This window comes from Brassica rapa, chromosome A02 (genome assembly GCF_000309985.2).
Source record: "Brassica rapa cultivar Chiifu-401-42 chromosome A02, CAAS_Brap_v3.01, whole genome shotgun sequence".
NCBI classification, from domain to species: domain Eukaryota; kingdom Viridiplantae; phylum Streptophyta; class Magnoliopsida; order Brassicales; family Brassicaceae; genus Brassica; species Brassica rapa.
Window position 1 is genome coordinate 5,032,560 of NC_024796.2, and position 20,448 is coordinate 5,053,007.

General features: G+C 34.3%; 2 protein-coding genes and 2 long non-coding RNA genes across 13 annotated transcripts; 2 read left to right on the plus strand and 2 right to left on the minus strand.

The window, feature by feature from the left end:
• Nucleotides 1-114: 114 nt before the first annotated feature.
• LOC103851503 lies at nucleotides 115-4,619 on the plus strand. Of its 6 annotated transcripts, none has more exons than XR_004455505.1 (7): nucleotides 115-497; nucleotides 697-1,208; nucleotides 1,321-1,369; nucleotides 1,679-1,726; nucleotides 1,817-1,946; nucleotides 2,035-3,233; nucleotides 4,332-4,619. It is a non-coding gene; the product is annotated as an uncharacterized LOC103851503 (long non-coding RNA). The 6 variants fall into 6 exon arrangements; XR_004455504.1 differs by having other exon boundaries at nucleotides 3,709-4,583; XR_629785.3 differs by lacking the exon at nucleotides 4,332-4,619 and having other exon boundaries at nucleotides 126-497; nucleotides 697-1,024; nucleotides 1,115-1,208; nucleotides 2,035-2,326.
• Nucleotides 4,499-8,950, minus strand: LOC108870859. The gene is made up of 2 exons (XR_001957425.2): nucleotides 6,861-8,950; nucleotides 4,499-6,603 (listed from the first exon to the last, which is right to left on the minus strand). It is a non-coding gene; the product is annotated as an uncharacterized LOC108870859 (long non-coding RNA).
• A 2,201-nt stretch (nucleotides 8,951-11,151) lies between these two features.
• On the minus strand, nucleotides 11,152-16,781 carry LOC103851505 (E3 SUMO-protein ligase SIZ1). 5 transcript variants are annotated; one of them, XM_009128359.3, is made up of 18 exons: nucleotides 16,459-16,781; nucleotides 16,227-16,369; nucleotides 16,053-16,133; nucleotides 15,714-15,756; nucleotides 15,546-15,618; nucleotides 15,300-15,462; nucleotides 15,083-15,213; nucleotides 14,750-14,818; nucleotides 14,273-14,360; nucleotides 14,046-14,195; nucleotides 13,830-13,937; nucleotides 13,409-13,570; nucleotides 13,199-13,303; nucleotides 13,028-13,108; nucleotides 11,804-12,953; nucleotides 11,629-11,723; nucleotides 11,459-11,512; nucleotides 11,152-11,355 (listed from the first exon to the last, which is right to left on the minus strand). In XM_009128359.3, the coding sequence occupies exons 2-17, from the start codon at nucleotides 16,248-16,250 to the stop codon at nucleotides 11,474-11,476; spliced, it is 2,562 nt and encodes an 853-aa protein (XP_009126607.1). In that variant the 5' UTR covers nucleotides 16,251-16,369; nucleotides 16,459-16,781; the 3' UTR covers nucleotides 11,152-11,355; nucleotides 11,459-11,473. The 5 variants fall into 5 exon arrangements, 4 of the variants coding, with proteins under 4 accessions (XP_009126607.1, XP_009126606.1, XP_009126605.1 ...); XR_629790.3 differs by having other exon boundaries at nucleotides 11,459-11,723; nucleotides 16,459-16,775; XM_009128358.3 differs by having other exon boundaries at nucleotides 11,153-11,512.
• A 2,705-nt stretch (nucleotides 16,782-19,486) lies between these two features.
• On the plus strand, nucleotides 19,487-20,405 carry LOC103851506. The gene is made up of 2 exons (XM_009128360.3): nucleotides 19,487-19,859; nucleotides 19,952-20,405. The coding sequence occupies exons 1-2, from the start codon at nucleotides 19,507-19,509 to the stop codon at nucleotides 20,163-20,165; spliced, it is 567 nt and encodes a 188-aa protein (XP_009126608.3). The 5' UTR covers nucleotides 19,487-19,506; the 3' UTR covers nucleotides 20,166-20,405.
• Nucleotides 20,406-20,448: the final 43 nt, after the last annotated feature.

Genomic DNA, 20,448 nt, shown 5'->3' on the forward strand with positions numbered 1-20,448 from the left:
CTATATCATAACAAAAATAAATCAGGGAAATAACTAGAGCAGGGAGAGTGTCCACGTCAGTAAATTTAATCAGTCAATCATATGTCTCTAATTTGCCACGTCATTCGCTCATCTCCCCAACACAGAATTGCCTCGACCTCTCCGCTTCGTCTTCTTCCAAAGCGACGGAAGCAAACCGCCATTGCATCACTTCTGATTCTCCTTCGCCTCCACATCTAAGTCTCATAAAGTTCATGTATTTATCGTAACCCAAACGACATGAATCTTTTCCCCTCCCCTCCTATCCCATCATCTCCACACTTATATATATCTCCCTTCTTCCTGGCTTCTCATTCTCACCCTATTCAGGCAAACGAAATTTTCAGACAAAAACGATGACCGAATGAAGAAATTAACCGGCTCTGTTCTAAAATGATATCGCTCATGTCCAGAGATACACTCAGAGCTACTACAGTTTCAGTTAATCAATTTCTGGGAAGCGAGGAACACAACGAAAGGTAGCTTCCTAATTGGTCTGGATCTTCTTTTATAGATGATCATCTGTGAAATCATGTTCTAACCCGATAATTTTGTCCATTTTGTAATATTAGTTTCTTTCAATTTTTGTGAAGCTGCTTCATGTTCTTTCTCGATTCATTCTTCAATCAAAAGATGGGTCAATGTGTGTTTCTTTCTCTTCTTCTAATTGTCAATTAGGTTTGCCCACAGCTGTTGGAGTACTTTAGATATGTAAGATCGAGACTTTTGCTTTTCAATGATTGTGGTGAGTCTGGTGGCCGAGCCGCACAATTGCTATATGTAAAATCAGTTCTTCCTTACAGTATGATGCTCACCAACAAGTTATAATCATCAACACTCATTTGCTCTGTCCTCATGATTCAACATTGTCTATGGTAAGAGATTGCAGCATGTACAATGTTTCACTCTTATTCACTATCACTGCTGATGATTTGCATCTTTCTGAACAAGACTGTTTTTGACAGGTTTATAAGATTCTCCAGTAGAACGATGAAAACATTTCCAAGTTTGATGCTTTTGTTCTGTTTGTATCGTAAAAGCTGTTTCTTTCTTTCACATGATGGCTTATTTACTTAAAAGTTATTTGTTTGTGTAGCTAATGAGGGCTCCTTGATGGTGTTATAGTCTACTGAAATCTCAGTTGATTATATTAGTTTCTTTGAAGATTGCAGGATGCCTTCATGAAACCGGTAAGATTAAAATCAGTAATCTTATTAAAGCCTTGAAGCGATAGATCCAGTTTTATGTTTATAAATGAACAATCAATTTGAACTGTTTTTCCTGTGTTGTATGAATTTGCAGATCTAGATGCTGCCACTAAAGGGAACCGATACATCCACTCTTGCCTCAGGTACTTCTATAATGATCTTGATGTTAGTCTTATCTGAACAGAGAGAACACTGCCTATTTACCAAATAATTTTTCTTCATATGGTTCCTTAGCCTTGACGTCTACATTTCAAATGCATTCACATTTGTGATTTTGAACAAGTTCTTCTGTGGTACAATTAGTAGACTGAACGAGGAGATTAAAGGCTTTGTGAAATCTGGCTTCTTGGTTGTGTCCTTAATATGGTTCTGTGGTTCAATTAGTAGACTGAACGAGGAGATTAAGTTTTTTTTGCTAACCACCATTACATGACAATGTTTTCTATATATAGAGGAAGACAAGCGTTAGGATCACAAGCCAAAGATCCAAATCTGAGTCAGTCAGTGCATTTCTCTGCTTTATTTACCTTTAAGCATATACAAACTTCACCAAAAACTCTAATTTAAGGCACCTTTTCCTATCTACACAGATACTATGTCAGAGATCCAACCAGATTCAGACAAGGCCAGCCATAGTTTGGTTCTTGGCTCATGCTTGGAGGCAGCGCACAGGGGAACAACGAAAATAATTCTTTAACTGGACACTAGACAACATTCAAGGTATTTTCTCTGTATTAACCTCCAAAATGAAACTAACTCACCTCTGAAACTTTATCACTTACCGCCAGCCTCTTCTTACTTCTTTCAGATTTTTTTCGACAAAGAGGAATGTGTAGAGTAAGTGAGCAAATATTAAATATGCCGAAGAGATTTTCAATGCAACCAACATGAAGGATGTTGTGGTTTACAATGCAATGGTTGAGGTTGTAAGCCGATCAGTTGAAACTATATTTTGTGTGGTGAATAAGAGAATAAAAGGAAATATTTACAAAACTGATGATTAATAAACATTTTGTATTATTCAGTTCAAATACAGCGAGCTCAAATATATATGGTTCTGTGAAACCAACAAGTTATTAAAATGTTTGATGATTTGTGTGTTTGTGTTCCTGTTTTGTTGGTGCGTTTGTAGAGGTTCCTTTGTCGGTAACTAAGTGAACACAAAGTCACCCTTCAAGAACTTATCCATGGATCTTGAACTCATTCATTGAAAATTGGCATTCATGGCAAGAATACATGATTCCATACTCCAAGCAACGTGTCTGATAATAGAAACACCGTCGACACCCACAATCTGAAATCAATCGTTGAATGCATAAGCATCCTCAGTCCGTGAATAAGTCACTCCTGTTTTTATAATCCCAGAAAAACATGAGATTTTGTTTTGAGTTCTCAGTTTACAGTAACAAATTGTGATGTTTTATTTACCTAAACCGGCTTTTGGAAATCAATAAAAGAGCTAATCTATTCGCAAATGTCTTCATATAAAATATAATTGTTATAAATATATTTATAATCAATGAGATCTTTTTAGTCTACAATAATTTAAATTTTCAAATCATAATGACAAAATCAACATAATGTTTAAACAGAGAATACAATTAATAAATTTGGTTATACTAATATTATTATATTTTAATCAGCCAATAAAGAAGAGTTATTCTGCCATGTTCCTACTGCTTCGTAGATCAAAGAAAACAAATGGGCCTTTCTTTTTTATCCCATTGAAACCCATATCCTGATCCTGAATTGATCTCAACTAAAACTCTATCGTTCATCGCCAAACACTCTTCATCTTCCTCGCTCCTATCTGCGTAACCCATCCGTTGCAGCCTGTTCCGATTCTCCCTAACTTCGGCATCCAACTTTATAACGTCATAAAGTCTCATTAGTCTCATTAGTGACAGAAGAAATCAATAACCAAGGTGATCTTACAATCAACAACCGAAGAGATTTTACCACTATATGAAGAACTTGAGGAGGAAACAGAGGCCAATGAAACTGAAGGTGAGTTTACTGACGACATTGGAAATTATACGGAGGAGCTAGAAAACAATATATTTCAGTTTATAAATACTATTGGGTTAATCTTAATTTTGATATGCATATATAATCCATATAATCAAATATTTATATCAACATAAATTAATATAAAAGCTTAAGAAAATTTGGCGATAATATAAATATGATATTTTTCTTAAGAAAATTTGTATATCTTAGTTTTATTTTTCTTACTTATCTTTTTTTGCTATTTTATAGTGTGTTCTATTATAAGTAATATATATTAACCAGTTATGTAATGTTAGAACCAAAACCTTCGTGATACTAATATTAGTGAGTTTTGTTTGTTGTGAAGCTTAAGTTAGAAATTCCTTCTTTATTATTACTAGATGTTCCTATTTTCATATAGTTTGCAAACATGTTGTATTGCTTCAGTCATTATTTAAATTTTGTGACCTGGTTATATGTGTGTGTTATGCAGAACAATGGTCACTTGCTAGGAAGGTGATTAGATATTTGATAACTGTAAATTTATGGTCAGTTGTGATAAACTGTCTGGGATCAGACATGTGCGGTGCGGGAGAGGAATTGTAATTTGTAAATAAGTTGCAGGAATTTCAGAGGGAGAAACACTCATATTTGCTTAACTTATTTGTTAGTTTTTATTAAAATAAGAGTTTTTAGAGACTTACAAATCTTATGTTGGAAAAACTATTGCACCTATCATATTAATGATTATATAAGGCACTATTTTAGGTTTCGTCTTTCTTTATTTATGTGAAGTTACATTGGTATACCTTAAATTATCTACATCTTTTATTCGCTTTTACTTGCAGCTGAGATTTAGGTAAAGATTTCGAAAGAGATGACAGATTGGATTTAGATGACAGACTATTGTCCTGAATTAAAGCAGCCAACTGTTTTTTAATCGGTTTAGTGATGAGTTAAAAGCATTTTATAAAGCCATTGATAAAACACTACACTTGCATGGTTAACGTGTTGGATGAAGTATATCTATTGGAGAAAGCCAGAACAATGATAAAGCAGATATATAACAGTGGAAGAAGCCACTATTATATGGAGCTCTTTTCTTTCTACGTGCAGGAAACCTGGTGATGTTGAGATGGCTGAAGGAGTAGTAAAATGTTTGATGAAGCGGATCTAGATGAAACGTGTGCTTATGTGCACATTATCTAATGCACATAAGAACCGGAATTTCCAGTAGTGAGCATGAATGTCGATTAAAAGACATAAATTGTCAATCATTTTTGAAATATCAACAACATTATTTTGATTTTCTTAAGGAAAACATACAAATAGCTATTAGAGAATATTATTATATTTTAATTTTTTATATTTTGTTTTGTTGGATGGAAACAAATGTATTTGACATAATTTCAGGATTCTTTTGATATACATCACTTTAAAATATCAATTGTTCTTCATTTCATTACTGCCTTAACACTTAATAACACATTCATATAAGTTTTCTTATCACCAAATAATAAATAATCAATATTAAAAATTTAAAATATATATTGGTTGATTTTAACGTTAAGAATGTTTAGATTATATGTTAATTTAACCATATGTTCATAAACTCAAATAAATAAGATAAAATAATAATTGAATGTGAACTAATTTTTCATTTATTTTGGTTACCAACTTATATGTATTTTGATATTGAAAAAAATGAGTTTTCATAATTTTAAAATTTTAGTCACCAAATACAATACAAAAATTGCAAATTTATTTGATAATTCATACAGGATATTCAGTCTAAGTATAAAATATGTAGTCAAATACAAACTCTATTATAAACTAAATAAAACTAAAATATAGAGGAAAAATCCGGGTGTAGCCCGGAAAAACTCTAGTTATTTTAAAAGGATAAGTTCTCGCCTATTATTTTAAAATATAATCATATTTATTATATCTTCTTTTAAATTAAGCGTCTATACACACTTAAGTCACTTATACAAATGTTAACACTATACTACATATAATATAGTATGGTCACCGTAGAACCAGATGAGCTCACGTCAAAGGTGTATATGGTTCTAGTTGCATATATGTTGTAGACAAAGGTATAACAGATGGAAGCTAGGTGTTGGGAGAATGTATTTTAGGATGCAAGAAGCAACTATTATAGAACTGAGGATAGGGGTAGCGAAACTTTTGGAGGTAATATATACAAATTTGATATTTAAGTGTATTCAAGCAGCTGACTAACTAAACAATGAAAACTCATAGTGTATAGTCGGATAATAATAGCCGTACAGAGCACATCACATATTACATAAGTTGCACAAATAGTAAACGCAATGGGGTGGCTCGGTTAGACGCATGTCAACTTCGATTCAATAAAATATGCATAGACAATTTTTGAACGTAAAGGACACAAAATTAGAGGACTGTCCTATGTTAGCGACGTATGTGTCAACGAAAAGCTATCAAATATTACTATACTATATTTCATTTAGTATAACCATAGGCATCACTTAACACCATACAATACTATACTTTACAATATGTAGTATAGTAGTGTAAGAATGACCTTTTTATTTGACTATGTTATGTACAAGAGACCACACTTGGGCTTATCAGTTGCAAAAATGTGTTAGCTGCCGTTAGAAGAAGAAAAGGCTATAACTAGTGAACTTAAGGGGGTCCCAAATGGTGGAATCTAACATAGAAGAACTGTATATAGACAAACTGTTGTGTATACAGGTTGACATATATACTATATTAAAAATGTTATAATAATGGAAGTTCTCTACTATGTCACAATACAATTGTACTTCTTTGTTGCATAAAATACGTAGGAACCTATATATTTATTACATTGTGCAACTAGACAAGGAAAAAGTTGACAAACATGACTGAACATGTATGCGTTCCTATTAGCATTATTTTCTGAACTGTGATTCCCCCAACTACTCCATCTGAGCATCGGAAAGGGGCTGCTTTTATCACTTCTATCTCTCGAATATTAGAATTGGTGTTTATTCTTTTCCGACCGGTTGGTTCGAACTCTGTCTGATACAAACACACTGTGAAGTCTTACTCCTCCATCCAACAAATGAAAAATAAATACATATGCGTAGAGTGAACAAAATGTTAAAGTCGCAACACATTTGGTAAGCAACGACAATACAAAACTGGCATATATAGTTTACAATACTAAACTATTTAGTCAAACTATATAGGAAATTTAGCTAATTTCTCTCTTTTTCTCTCGGGCAAAGTTCCACCGTCATTGATGTCTCTTGACGAGCTGGCGGTGTCTTTGGTCATCGGCCTCAAACCTTAGTCATCCGTCTCGCTTTCTACTCTAATTCTGACTTAACATAGGAAGCCGGTCAGTGCGACTGCCCTGGGATCCAGTCCAAAATTTTTTTAAAAAAAATTTGTATTTTTGGTTTACATGTAGAAATTTTATGTAATATTATGTTAAAATTTTAATATTGTTATAAATTAATATGATAGCGTAATATATTTTTAAAAAAAAATTATTAGTTTGGTAACAATATTATTTTTTCTTCAAAATAATATTTTTTTAAAAAAATTAATAATTATATTTGTAAGAAAACTCAAAACAAACTTTGCCCAAGGGCCTTTAAAAAAACTTACCCAGCCACCCAGGGACCCCGGATTATATTGAGCTGGCTATGGTTCTGTTGTGTCTCTAGTTCCGATGTGTCTCCACCTTCAGCTTTAAGTTTCGGGTTCACTTTTTGTTGTCCTGACAATACATATGTGCTCCGTCGAAGAAATGTTTGGCGGTCGTACTATGGATCTGGCTCTACCAGACCCGACACCTTCTAGGGAGATCTCCTCTTCGTCACCGCTTCTCAACACCTATAGTCGTTGTGCCCTACCAACGATGCTTCACATCTCGCACGCCGCTTCTCTTAGCGCAAGCCGATATGCCTGAGCTGTTCAGCTCTCCTTTGCCCCCTCTGCTACGCATCTCTTCTCCTCCGGTTCTAGTCACTCTCCACTGTGTCACACCATGTATTCATCAGAACAGAGTCCAGCACTGACGCCTCTCCTCTGCACTGTTGTTAGGGCCGGTTGTGTGACCGCTCCTGGCTCAAGCCCATGTCTTTCGTATATTAATAATAAAAAGGCCTAATTTTTTTATAAATTTATATTTTCTATATAAAAAATTATAAATATAATAAATGAATTTGAATATGACCCAAAATTATTGGATATGTATATAGTTTTATTTTCATCACAAAATATTGCTAATTAAATTTTAAAAATATTTTAAACGATAATAAATCTTAGAGAGTAAAAAAAATTTTTTGCTCTAGGACCCGTAGCAGTGTTAAGCCAGCCCTGACTGTTGTATCCTTTCCGACTGTCCGCTGCAGCTCCTCTGCCACCGACGACACAACATCGTCTCCAGCTTAACCCTAATCATGCGTTCATTTGAGTGCCCATGGTCATGGACATCTTCAATGGATATGGCTATTAGCCCTAGTCCCAAAATTCAAGTGGGCTAATTATGTTCAAGGTCACCTACCCTCATACCCTACTAGAGTACACCGGAATTTTATTTTAAAATTCGGGCAATTAAAGCCTTATGGTTCACTTTAGGCTACGGATCTAGAGATCTCCCATCTTTTGCTGGCTAATAGTCGAACATCATATGACACGGTATTCAATCACACTTTCAAATCGCATCAGTTGGATATTTTAACATCAATCTTAAATCCGACTTCAATGTGTTCTTTCGAACATGGAATAAGATTTTAAGTGTAGCTTATCCAAAGGTTTTTTTGGACTTTAACTCAATATACCCCACCCTCTCTTCAAAAATTCTATTTTATCCCACCAATAAAGAATAATTTCTTTTTTTATTTTCTTTTAAATGCAAAACGTGGTTAAAGACATCAATGCCCTTAATGAAATCAGCTTATTACTATGATCCAACTGACACACGGGTTCCTCCATATCGTCTAGAATTTCTCTCTCTCCAGAGAGCATGTAAAGCTGTCTGAAACAACATACGCAAGAGAATGTTGTCTATCTGACTGTGAGTCGTCTGCAACAGGCTCCTAACAGTGTCGTTCCAATCCGGTGTAATGAAACAGCCAAATAATTTGTCAGCAAGATTTGTCCATACCGTATAGGTGTATGGACATGCAAAGAACAAGTGATCTCTGGTCTCGTTTCGTTTTCCGCAAAATACACAACCTTGAGTAATTTTCCACTGCCTCATTTGATCACCGGTGATTATCCGATTTTTCTTAGTAGTAGTCACTAATTTAATAACACTATGGATATCAATAATACTAGTCAATTTTAGAAGGATATATGATATATTGTGTATCAAACCATAAAATTTATATTTTGTTTCCAATTTAAATATTATCATATTTAGTAATAGTAGTCGCTTTGGTAATATCCAAAAATAATAATTTACATATGAATCTATGATTAAACTGTATATCTTATGTATTTAATTGCTTAAATGCTCTTACAATAAAAATTTAAGTTTTAATTGATATACACTGAACATTTTCAATAATATAATGAAAATATAAACATTTAATATATTATGAAAAAAAAAATTAGCATAAAATAATACATAAATTGTTTTAAATATTAGATTATACAAAAATGTTAATTTAGTTATCAACATAAAAATAATAAAAGAATAGAAATATGACATTTAAAATCCAAAAAATTTAAATTCATCAATAATGGAAAATGATACGGGAAAACGAAAATTAATCCATAAAACAGTTTAAAAAATTAAATTAATTAGTAACTAAAATATCAGTTTATAATTAATTTTATTTATTTTTAGAGAACATATTTTTGTTAATGCAAAAATGAAATATAATTCATAGATATGTTTCACAAAAAAAAAGTGATAAAATTAAATAATAAAGAACAAACAAAAAGGGTCTGGGACCACAAAAAGAATCTGTCACTTTCCAGACAAAAACAAATTAAAGTAAATATATAGTAGAAAAAAAACAGGAAGGAACCCACACGAAAAAGTTTGCCGCAAGAAAAAAAATATAAAAAAATAAAAGTGGTAAATAAAAAGATAAAGATAAAAAAAGGGTATATTTGGAAGAGACAAAGATAAGGGGTATCTATCTATACTATTATTTGCGAAATAAAATTTTGCAACGGAGCTCTTACACTAAAAGTTAGAGCGATTAATATCGTTTATACTCTTAATGATTATAAATAAATATAATAAATTTTTCAAAAATAAAAACATGTTTTAAGACATAAGATAATTCTTAGATATATTCTGTTGTTATCTGAAAATAATATTTTATTATAAAATTTATAGTTAGATATAAAACAATTTATAATTAAATGCTAATCAAACAAATAAATATATTTTCTAAAATATATGTGAATGTTTTTAAAATTTAACTCAAGAACAAGAATATATTTTTTTTGATAAAACTAATGAATATATATTAATAATATTTTATTTATATGTTATATTTTATAATTGACTATAAGTAAATATAATAAAATTTTCAAAAATGAAATAATATTTTTATAATAAAATATAAAGTTTAACGTTTAATTTATCTTTTTAAAAATATAATTAATAATTTATTATGTTGGTTTTGATTTAATAGTTATAAACAGATAAATATTTATAAGGATATTATGTCCGCATGTGCGGGCATAACACCTAATTGAAAATAAGTGAAGGGTATTGAGAATGATTTTTTGTGATAGAGGCAAATTGAGTTACACTCCGTTTTTTTTTCCTTTGTCAATCCTATCTTTTATCATATTATAGTATTTTTCTTTTATTGTCTTGTCGTCGAATGCATTTGTAACTATTGAAGTTCTTAGAAATTTTAATTTAATATTAAAACTAGATTCTAATCTGTACTTTAAAAGCATGAATATAACTTTTACAAAAATTTAATTTACAAAGTTAATATATTTTAACCTTTTGTAATAATGTTTTAACATTTTTTCCTTAGTGTACATGAAAACTATATAATTAAATTATTTTTATTTATGTTAAATATGAAAATTATATAAGATATTACTTAGTTTTGTTTTTTTTAATTATTTCTAGTTGTTTTGTTATGAATTTTTGATAAAAATATATATTTTTTTGTTTGATTAATTGTGTAATATATACTTATTTTAATAAATTTTAAATTTATTTGATACCAATTTATTGACTCTAACATTTTATTTATATAAAAATTATTTGATATCAATTTAAACCAAAGATAATCTCGCATATATACTCGTAAGAATAAAAACAATATAAGAATAAGAATTTAATATGAAAGCACAAAAAATAATAGGCCATGGGTTTTTAAGGGTAATTGTAAAAATAATAGAATTAAGTTATGATTTATTTGGTTGTATATAATAGGTTAAATTAGTAATGAAATAGTCCAACAACATTTTATAGTAGATTTTTAAAATGATTATGCTTTAATAGTATAGCTAGCATATGTGTAAAAGTTAGGTCCCAAATTAGATTTATATTTTAATAAGATAGATATAATATATGTGTAAATATTACGTCCAAAATTATGTTTCTGATTTAATAAGTAAAGGAATTAAAAAAAAAATTAGTTTTTAATATGTTAAAGTTAAATGTGAAACAAATATCAAAAAAAAGTACGATAAGATTAATCGCATAACCAAATCACAAACTGTGATCAAAGAAACATGAAGATTTGATCCGACTTTGGTTTGAAAAAACACAACAAAATCGTCATGAAATTCGATCTAAGCTCAAAAAATTACCACAAAAATAATAGTAATACTGATATTTTGACTAGGAGAGAAGTTTTTTTTTTTTTTTTTGAACACATTGTTTCTAGCACCAATGGAGAGAAGTATATTCACCATTGTTTCTAGCACTTTGCCAGAAACATGATGAAAACTCAATGCACGTAACTTGCAATGTAAAAGAAGAGCTGATTTTTTTTATAATAAACAAATAAAAGTTGGGAGCCAATAATTTACAATGATGCTACACGACTTCTATGGCTCCTGGGCATCCGAGTAAACAAATTAAAACCGGAACCACCTGTGCCCACTTTTCTGCCTATTCAGTAAAAACTAAAATCAGCCTCTGTGCTTTTCTTTCCAAAATACAACCCTGCAGACAAGGGCCCAAGATTCTGAACCGATATTGAAGAGAGAGAGAGAGAGAGTTCAACATCATCGTAGAAAGCATAACAATTATTATTATTAATCAATACCGGTTCAAATCTTGGCTAACTCCGGTATGCTGTCTGATGATCCTGTTGATTGTTCTGTGCATAGCGTTAAGAATCAAAAAGGAACACCCCGAGAGAGAGACAGATCAAAACAGGAACAAATATCACTCATCAGAATCCGAGTCAATGGAGAGGAACATCCGAGGTCTTACAGAACGCTTCTGTCGAGGAAATGAAAATGGATTATCTGATCTTCTCTTCTTTGCCTTGTCTTGTCTACTCTCATTCATACCCAGCAGCAACGAATCTGCAAATAAATAAAACACTAACCAGTCAGTAACTGTGGTAAAACACAAGCAGATCCACATTAATTATTTAGTGTCTCACCATTCTCTGTCGTATCATCCAAAGAACCTTCCCTTGCATTAGCAGGCTCTCCGTGATCCTCACAAGCACTATCACCTAGCCTAAGCGAGATCCAGTCATCACTCCTGATACCATTCGACACATCACCTTGGTTCCGAAAACCAGACTGAGCTGAACCATCCGGTTTCGTCGGCAAAAAGATCTGAAGCGAGGGGTCGTCTCTACCAAACGCAAGAGGATTGTCAACTAAGCCATCATTCGCAACGGCTTCAGCTCTTCCATCTGGAACTACTGGAGGAGGAATAGACGCCATTGATGTTGTCTCAGGAGCCATGGTGTAGTCTCCATTTATCTCAGGACCACAGTTCAGTGAACCTTGATGATGCAAATCAACGTCAGCATCAGATGCAAAAAGCTGGAACCCAGAGGCTTCTGGAGTCTCAGAAGGAAACGACCAAAGGCGCGTATCAAACTCATCATCATCATTGAAAAGACCTAACCGCGAGCTTCCCCCAGCTAAGGTGTGTGGCTCTTCGTTATAAGAGTTGATGATTCCAGAAGGGTTCAACGGAAAATTCACCCCACCGTTGGTTCTTGAATCACTGTACGCAGGTCCAGGAGTGATGACCAAATCATTATCTTCATCGGAATCACTCAGAACAATAACTTCATTATTCCTATCCTCTCCAGCTTGGTTATAACCTGAATCTACATTCATGGAAACGGAATCGAGATCAACGCCGTTGGTTCCGAAGTCAAAGGTTGTTCCAATAGCAGCGCCCTGGTTGACGCTTGTGTCATCACCATCCCTACCACTTCCAGTAGCGCTGCTACTCATCGGTATAATATTCTTCTCTTGCCTGTTACTGGAAGACATTCCATTTGCATTATTAGGCTTGCTAACTTCCCAAACGCCGTTGCGGTTCTTCCTTATGCCGAGTTTCAGAGAGGTTGGTCCACCACCATCTGAGAAGCCTTCTTGTTTAACAGGGATCATCGTTTCCATCTTCCGTTTAATCTCGTCGCCAGAGGGGCAAAGAGTGCCATCGGGTGCGTGCCACTGCGTGAGTTCCCCTAGTTCCCTACGCTCACTCTCTTTTTTAGATTTGACGCGCCAAGAGCCGTCAGGTTTCACTTCGATTTCAGTCACCTCTTCATCACAATGCATCATCTGAGGTGCAGGAAGGAAAGCAATTCAATAAATAACGTTAAGATACAAAGATTCAAGAGTTATAGTAAAAATACCTTTGACGTGATGCGGTTGAAGTAAGGATCCACGATTACATGCTCCACTGAGTAGTTCTTCAGACAGATAGGGCACTGCCACTGCATGTAATGAAAGCCACAGAACAAATGAAATCAGAAAATTAGAGGAATAATAATCCAAAATTTTTTGACAAGGATAGGAGAACTTGCCTTTCTGGAACGTTGATTCAACTCCACAAACACCTCAAGGTCAAAACCTCCCATGTGCACACAGGGTAAGAATCTCCCAGCAACTTTTATCCTAGAACCGCTCATCTAATGACACAAGTAGAAAAAGACGGTTAAAATTCAGCTGCAAGGACATGCACACGTGTACAGCATCAGTTACATGACTGAATAAGCAAGCTATTGGTAACTTACAGGACAACGGAGATTGACACCGAAGAAGTCAGCAACAACTTCAATGTCACTATCACTGTCGGCATTATCATCTCCACCTCCACCTCCAATGCATCGCCGAACACGTGCAAGCGCATCTTCAAACGTCTCCCCTTTGGTCTCTTCTGGAATCAAATTAAGAACCTATATGGGGAAAACGAGTAAATATTGAGGTAACTTAGATCAGCATAACTGAATTCCTGAGCTCCGAAATGAACAAGGGAAAATTTAAATGTAAGTATGCATCCATCCACAGGCAACTTTCACAGATTACTTTTTTCGAAATGAACAAGGGACCGATCGTTTTGTTTTATCTTTCTTCACTTATGTTTTTAATGCCCCCATAGACCGACCAGACCTTTTTGAATGTTTTTCATGCAAATGCAATATCGGTGATCAGTACCTGTTGTAGAGTCCTGCGCTTCACAAGTCTAACACCAAAACAAAAGCTTCGACTGTCACCTCCACTCAAGGATATTCTGTTGATTCCATCCCTAACAAAAGGTGTGATCTGCCAAAACAGTAGAATGAGATGGTAAACAAATTACCAATGTATGAGAGAGCGACTACTATATTTAAGTCAAAAGGGTTAATGTTGAAAAGGGATGAAAAAACATACAATAGGTCCATCGTCGCGGCCGTTGGCCCCCAAAAGCTGTGACCCAGGTCGGTAAATTGCACGTACAGGCATACCATTGATCTGCAGATCAGCATGCTGAGGCCATTGCATCCTAAAGAGAACTTTGTCATTCAATAGCATACACCAAGCCTAAACAAAAGAAGTAAATTTTAGAAACGCATAAAATAGATAAGAGTGTTATACTAAAGTACTTTGCAAAACCCAACCTGAACATCGTACTCTTGTTTGGCCAATAAGTCCTTGTCTGCCCTTGTGATTTGAAATGTTCTCTCAGCACTCTGCATTGCGCTTGAACTGGAAAAATTTTGATCGTAGTATTAGAATGAATAAAAGCTAGTAGCATTATTTTTTCAGTAGGGGTGCATCTAGCTACAAAACAATTGTGATTCTTGTTCTCTAGACACTAGAAAGATCGACTTATTGCAATTCCAAGTTGAAAAGTCAACTGACTAGCAGGATCATGATGCAGATGATTCATTAGTGAGAGAGTTTTCTTGCAAACCATTAGAGGAAACAAAAAAAAACGTGAAAGTGGCTAATGCAGGATGAGACAGATGGTGATGTATCATCTAGGATAAGCCCAATGAGTACTTCAGCTTTCTAAAGAAGAAAAACGTCAACAACTGTAATTTTCAAGAATTGGCATAGAATTAGAAAAATTTAAAGAAAATGAAGTTTCTCACCCATCAGTTGGGATGTTCGTTGCAGTCAACCTCACTGGATAAAGTGGATGTGCCACTGTAACCCAAAACCTGCACAAGGAAGACCATGTAGGACAAACGTGAAACACAATACTAATGGATAACGAATGTAAATATAACATTAAAATTTCAGAACTAGAAGCAGAACAACTACAAATGCAAGGAGATATAGAAAACTAGAATGGGAAGCATATCAAATGAAAAATACGTCTTGCTTTTCAGAACTAACGGGACAGAGTTATCATGCAGTAGAGAGTTAACTCATATGGACAATTGTTCACAACTCAAACAGAGACAGGGAAAATAAAATCTTACGGGTCAGCTCGAGTGAGTCGGCAGACTTCACAATAAAATGATTCAGGAAGTGGTGGATTTCCATCCATCGGCTTTTCCGGGACAATAACACACCCAACATGCTGCCAAACATGGCATCTTGGATCATCACACTGAAACCAAAAAAAATTAAAAAAAATTACAAACATGTAACTTCTCCAACGCTAGCTCAAACAGGAATAGACACGCCGAGCATTACCTGAATCATTGACTCCGTCTCCAGTGAACTTCCACAGACACACCGAACTTTCATCTCTGGTCGAAAGGAAGCTTCAGGCTCCCCCTTGACTTTCAGATTACTCGTATCTGAGCTTACTTGTGCTTTTGATGCCAAATCACTTGCTCCAGATACTTTGATTTTCCTATTGAACACAAAAGAAAATAAACATTGCGTTAGAATCGTACAAGAAAAGCAAGGCAATCCCGTAAAGAAACGATTCAACACCTATAAGTATCATCCACCAGTCTTGCAACTTCTTCCTTCGCCACTGTATTCCTTTTAGACCACAACCTTGCAGCTGTCAGTGGGAAACAAAGACAAATGTTTAAGAGAAGATAACGCAAAATACACCAAGACGTGAGAATAAACAAAGAGAAAGGGGTTCAAACTAACATTTTCCATCAGAAAGAACGGTCAAGATCCGCTCGACAAGTTCCTGTACAAGAAGATTTCAAAAAGAGTTCAAAACACACACATGTGTATTCAACAGTAGCCTATGAGAACCATGAACCTTATCTGATATCTACACAGTACATTCCCACATAATACTTGAAAAGAAACCACGTAATTTAAAACGAAACAGATAACACTTATGTTGTTGATCAAAAAAAAAAAAAAAAACAGATAACACTTATGTGACTATGTCTTAGATTGATGCTAGCAATGATTGCAACACTCATCATTTAAAACAACAACAGCACCACAACTGTAACTAATGAAAGATATTGGTACCTGCTTCTTTCCCTGTTTCGAAAGTCCGAGCTGAGTGAGCACATCCTTGAGCTCTTTTATCCTAAAATGTAAAAGCTTATCCTGCAAACAAAAAAAAAAACTAAACTTTGAGCCTAACAAGAACAGATAAAGCAAACCCATCAAAAAAGGAGAGACCTTTCAGACAACAAGTACCTTACAACGAGCTTCCAAGTCCATTTCTTGAATCCAAAACCAAAGCTTCAGTTTCAAAAACACGACGTTTAATTCCTGTAATCTAGTACCAAAGCTTTGAAATTGACACAGCTGATAGATACAGTTCCCATACAGCAACCGATCTAATCAACCACACAAAAGAGTTATTAATAATCAAGGAGAGGTATCCAAAAATTAAAAAATTTACAAATTGAAAAACGGAAACACAAACCAAGGGACCGGAGACTGAATCAGAACACAGGGAAGCTGATGAGAGATTAGGGTTTTCACAGCTCTCGATAAGAAGAAGAAGAAGAAAAGAAAAAGAGAGAGAGAGAGAAAGGAATAGAGCCACCAACAAGCAGACGGGGAAAGTTTCGATCCCTCTCTCGGAGAGGTAGGAGAAACAAAAACAAGGGTAGCCGGACCAGTCGCCGATTATCTAATCCGGTTTACTCACCAGCAACACGTCCGGGTTTAGTTTCTGTGCGGTCACGTGCACGGTCCAACCCACCACATTCCAAAAAACTTGACGTGTTTTATTTGACTTTCCGGGGTTTTCTTTTTTTCCTCTCTCACCCCCCACTACTACATTTAGATTTGCTAATATAACGTTGTCGTTTCCTTGGTCTTGTGTAAATTTACTCGAACATTCCGACCGTTCCCACGTGTTGGATGCCATTGGTTCAACCGGGCCGGTTTATGTAATTTTTGGTTTCTGTTCTTTGTTTTCCTAAATTACCGGTTTGTAATTTTTCAAAGCAATTTGGATGTAAATGCTCTCTTTTACATAATTGGAGTACTTGGTCTAATTTGGCAGGTAATATATTGAATCCCCCCCCCCCCCAACAAAAAAAAAGGTATTCTAGAAGATCATATCTATTCGATTCATCTGTATCTAGACTTTTTTATCAGGCAAACGGATAATTTTCATTAATTTCAAATTGTGATTACAAAAACAATATAAAATTACAGGGAAACAAATTAGTACAAATATGTAGACTTTTGCAATTTAAAAATACTTGCTAAAACATTTTAAAACAAAACCAGTGGTGGTAGTCCAGTGGCGCTTGAGAGACTAAATCCAATACGGCGAATCCTGGTCCGAACCCTGCTGGCCATACAGATATGAGCTATTGCTTTCGGCTCATTTGAATGTCCAGGAGAGTGTCTATCTGTGGGCTGTACTTCCACCCGGAGGTTAGATCTGTGTCTTTAATAGATCCGGGTTTAACCCTTTTTTTTCAAAAAAAAAAAACATTTTAAAACAAGTATGTATCAGTTGATCCGATCCTATCATTATATGTTCTTCAGCCACGATTGTGATAATTATTTGATTTACGTTTACGTAAATATGTGTATATATATCTAATGGCATGTGTAGATATTTGTGGTTTGCCAAACTGATAACCAGTTCAGCTAGATGAATAGTAACTATCATGCGTATCTGAGTCTATTTGTTGCAAGTAATTTATGAAATAACAAAGACATGAAGTTCGTTTCTTGAAAACATACTTCAGACTAAGAGAAAACAACGGCTCCAATCGTATTATGAGCAAATTGTGTGGTTTCTCTAGCTAGCTCTCTTTTCCTTCACACTTTCTCCAACGTGACGCAAGAAGGTACGTCAGTCGTGGAAGGAAATTCCACAGTATATATTTTTCCGGTCTTAATGTTGGTTTTTGCAAACTCTTGAAATGTAGCTTTTGTGCTAAACTTCATTAAAAAAAAAATGAAGAACAGAGAAATATTTACTTCCACATTTATGTCAACTTTCAGTATGGTCGGTCACATGTCATACTTGTTCCTTAGGATGTTGAACATGAGGAAGATTGATTTCAACGAAAAAATTATTTAGTGAAGATTCTCGAGTCTTGGGAGATGCTCTCACTCAGATGAATTTTTTTTTGCTTGTAATGTAAGCAAATTAACAGCGAGATATTTGAGTTCATGGTGTTGATAGTTTTCATAGATTTGTCGACCTTTTCTTCTTAATCTTTTAATAGACCCTTGTCAAAGACAAACAAAAAGAAAAAGAAAGAAAATACATTTCCTCTTGTATGTAAGAATCAAACCAAAATTCTGTGAATTCTTCAACATAACTCATTTGTTGTGTAATTCTCAGGCTGAGGATCGCTCATCTTTGAGATCTCATTGACATGAAAACTTCACAAAGACCAAAACACCTTTGAGCAAAAAGCAAAAACCTATGTAATGGCCAAAATTATTATCTCTTTTAAAAAAAAAAAGGCCAATTATATGCTTTAACGGTCTTGCGATGTAAGAGTGCACAGAGAATAGTAAATGGATGACTTTGTTACTTGAAGGAAATAAAAAGAATTTTGGCTTGCATCATTTTGTTAGAGGGGAAAGTCGACAGTGGCTAAAATTCTAACACTTCCTCTCTCGGCTCATATGGACATATCTACAAAGTTTATCGAGAGTGGCTAAAATTTTGTTATGTTTCATGCATGTGGAGGGGAAAAGTCGACAACAGAGGTCCCATACACCAAAAAGTATTAATGTATCACCTTTAATGAGTCCTTGTATATTGATGGTATAGTATGTACTACGAATAGTTCCTGGATTGTCACTTCCTAAGCACAAGTAGAGCTATTAAGTTATTATTTAACCTGTCCTTGTTTATTGTTGGTACTATATGTACTATGAATAGCTCCTGGATTCAGGTTGAGTTAGTGAATCGTTTTTTGTTTTGATAGATCCTATTGATTATCAGGTCTGTACTTAGTGCTATATAGTCTATCATTGTGAAACGTATCCATACCAGTTAAGATATAGACATTCTAGTTATACACATAATCTTAAACAAACCAAATTGTAAGACCTCCCTTAGATAGGTTCTCTTACTGCAATCTAGTGATAACATTTGATGAAAGAGTAGTTGTTTTGGTATAAGATTTTTTTCTTGCAAAAACATTGCAAGATTGGTTCCAATCATCCTTTTTATTAAATGCTCGTCTGATAACTTGCTTGGTATGTCTTTCTGTGTAATAAATGATGACAGCGATGATGTCAAAACTAACATTACAGTTTTGAAGAGTCTGAGCTTACAGTTAAAATTACTTGATTTAACAAGTTGGTTTAGAAACAAGTTAAAGACTTTGCTGATTTAACAGGTGAGTGCTGCATTTATTCTCGCTGAAAAAGAGAAACTGAAAAGCCTTATTGTCCTCCACATACTTTAATCAAATCCAAATCAGAAAAAGAGGCAAAGTGAAACCAATATTTTTTTAGTTTCACCGCTAGTAAATTTTAAAAGATGAATCATTCCGATTCAGTCACAGGAAGAGACCACGCCTACTTACTCTCTTTCCACATATCAACAAGACAAAAAGTCTTTCATCTCGTGTCTTGCAATAGTAAAGTGGGTATTAACAACACAGTACTAGTACCAGTATATAAACTACACCCTTCCTTAATCTTTACTCAATTCAAGATCTTGTCCTTTATCTCCTTTTTTCTTATCTCTTTCTTTAGCTCTCTTAAAAAAAAAACAAGATCACAATTTCTGAATCTTGAGAGAAAAACAATGCAGTCAACAACTCTTAGTGGCAACTATGGCTTCCCTCTCTGCATCTCTGGGATCGCTCAGCAGCTGTCTCTCTCCAAAGAGTAACATATGCTTCTTACTTTGGTCTCTTCTATCTCTCTTGAGATCTCCTGAGTTTATTTGACTTGTATCTCTCTCTCCCTTTGTGTTGAAGAATGGCAGATCATGACAAGAGAAGGAAGGTGGTGAAGAGGAGAAGGAGATCATATGAGTCCAGGAGCCATGGTGAAGAAGAACTGGGTGTGGAGAGATATAATGAGCTATGGCTTCAAGAGATGAGAGAGAGTGAGGATGTTAGAGATCTAGTTGCTTTATTACAAGATCTAGTGTCATGGAGCTTTTCTTCTCACACAGCTAAAGCTGCTTAGTGTTGAGATCTCATCAAGTCATGTATGTTTCTTGTAAAACTGCAGATCAAGAATCTTTAGCTGGAAAAAATCTATAAAATATTCCTAATGTTTTCAGTCATTTGTTTACACGTTTATTTGTCGTTGGCGTGGATATTTCTGCCTCTTTTGGCCTTATCCTATTGTTTTGGTTTTTAGTTCATAACTTCTATGTTGGATAACTGCTTTGTGCTTTATCTAATTAAAGCTTTTCTTGTCGTTTGCTAATCAACAATCATAACTTGGATTTGTGCTGAAACGTCTA

Excerpts from the sequence above, each read along its gene's own strand:
- LOC103851506 (XM_009128360.3), top strand. The coding sequence starts at position 19,507 with ATGAATCATTCCGATTCAGTCACAGGAAGAGACCACGCCTACTTACTC. Across the intron at positions 19,860-19,951 it reads CAGCTGTCTCTCTCCAAAGA|AATGGCAGATCATGACAAGA; the intron begins GTAACATATGCT and ends TTTGTGTTGAAG.
- LOC103851505 (XM_009128357.3), bottom strand. The coding sequence starts at position 16,250 with ATGGACTTGGAAGCTCGTTGTAAG. Across the intron at positions 16,134-16,226 it reads ACTTGGAAGCTCGTTGTAAG|GATAAGCTTTTACATTTTAG; the intron begins GTACTTGTTGTC and ends TTTTGTTTGCAG. Across the intron at positions 15,619-15,713 it reads CGTTCTTTCTGATGGAAAAT|CTGCAAGGTTGTGGTCTAAA; the intron begins GTTAGTTTGAAC and ends TCCCACTGACAG.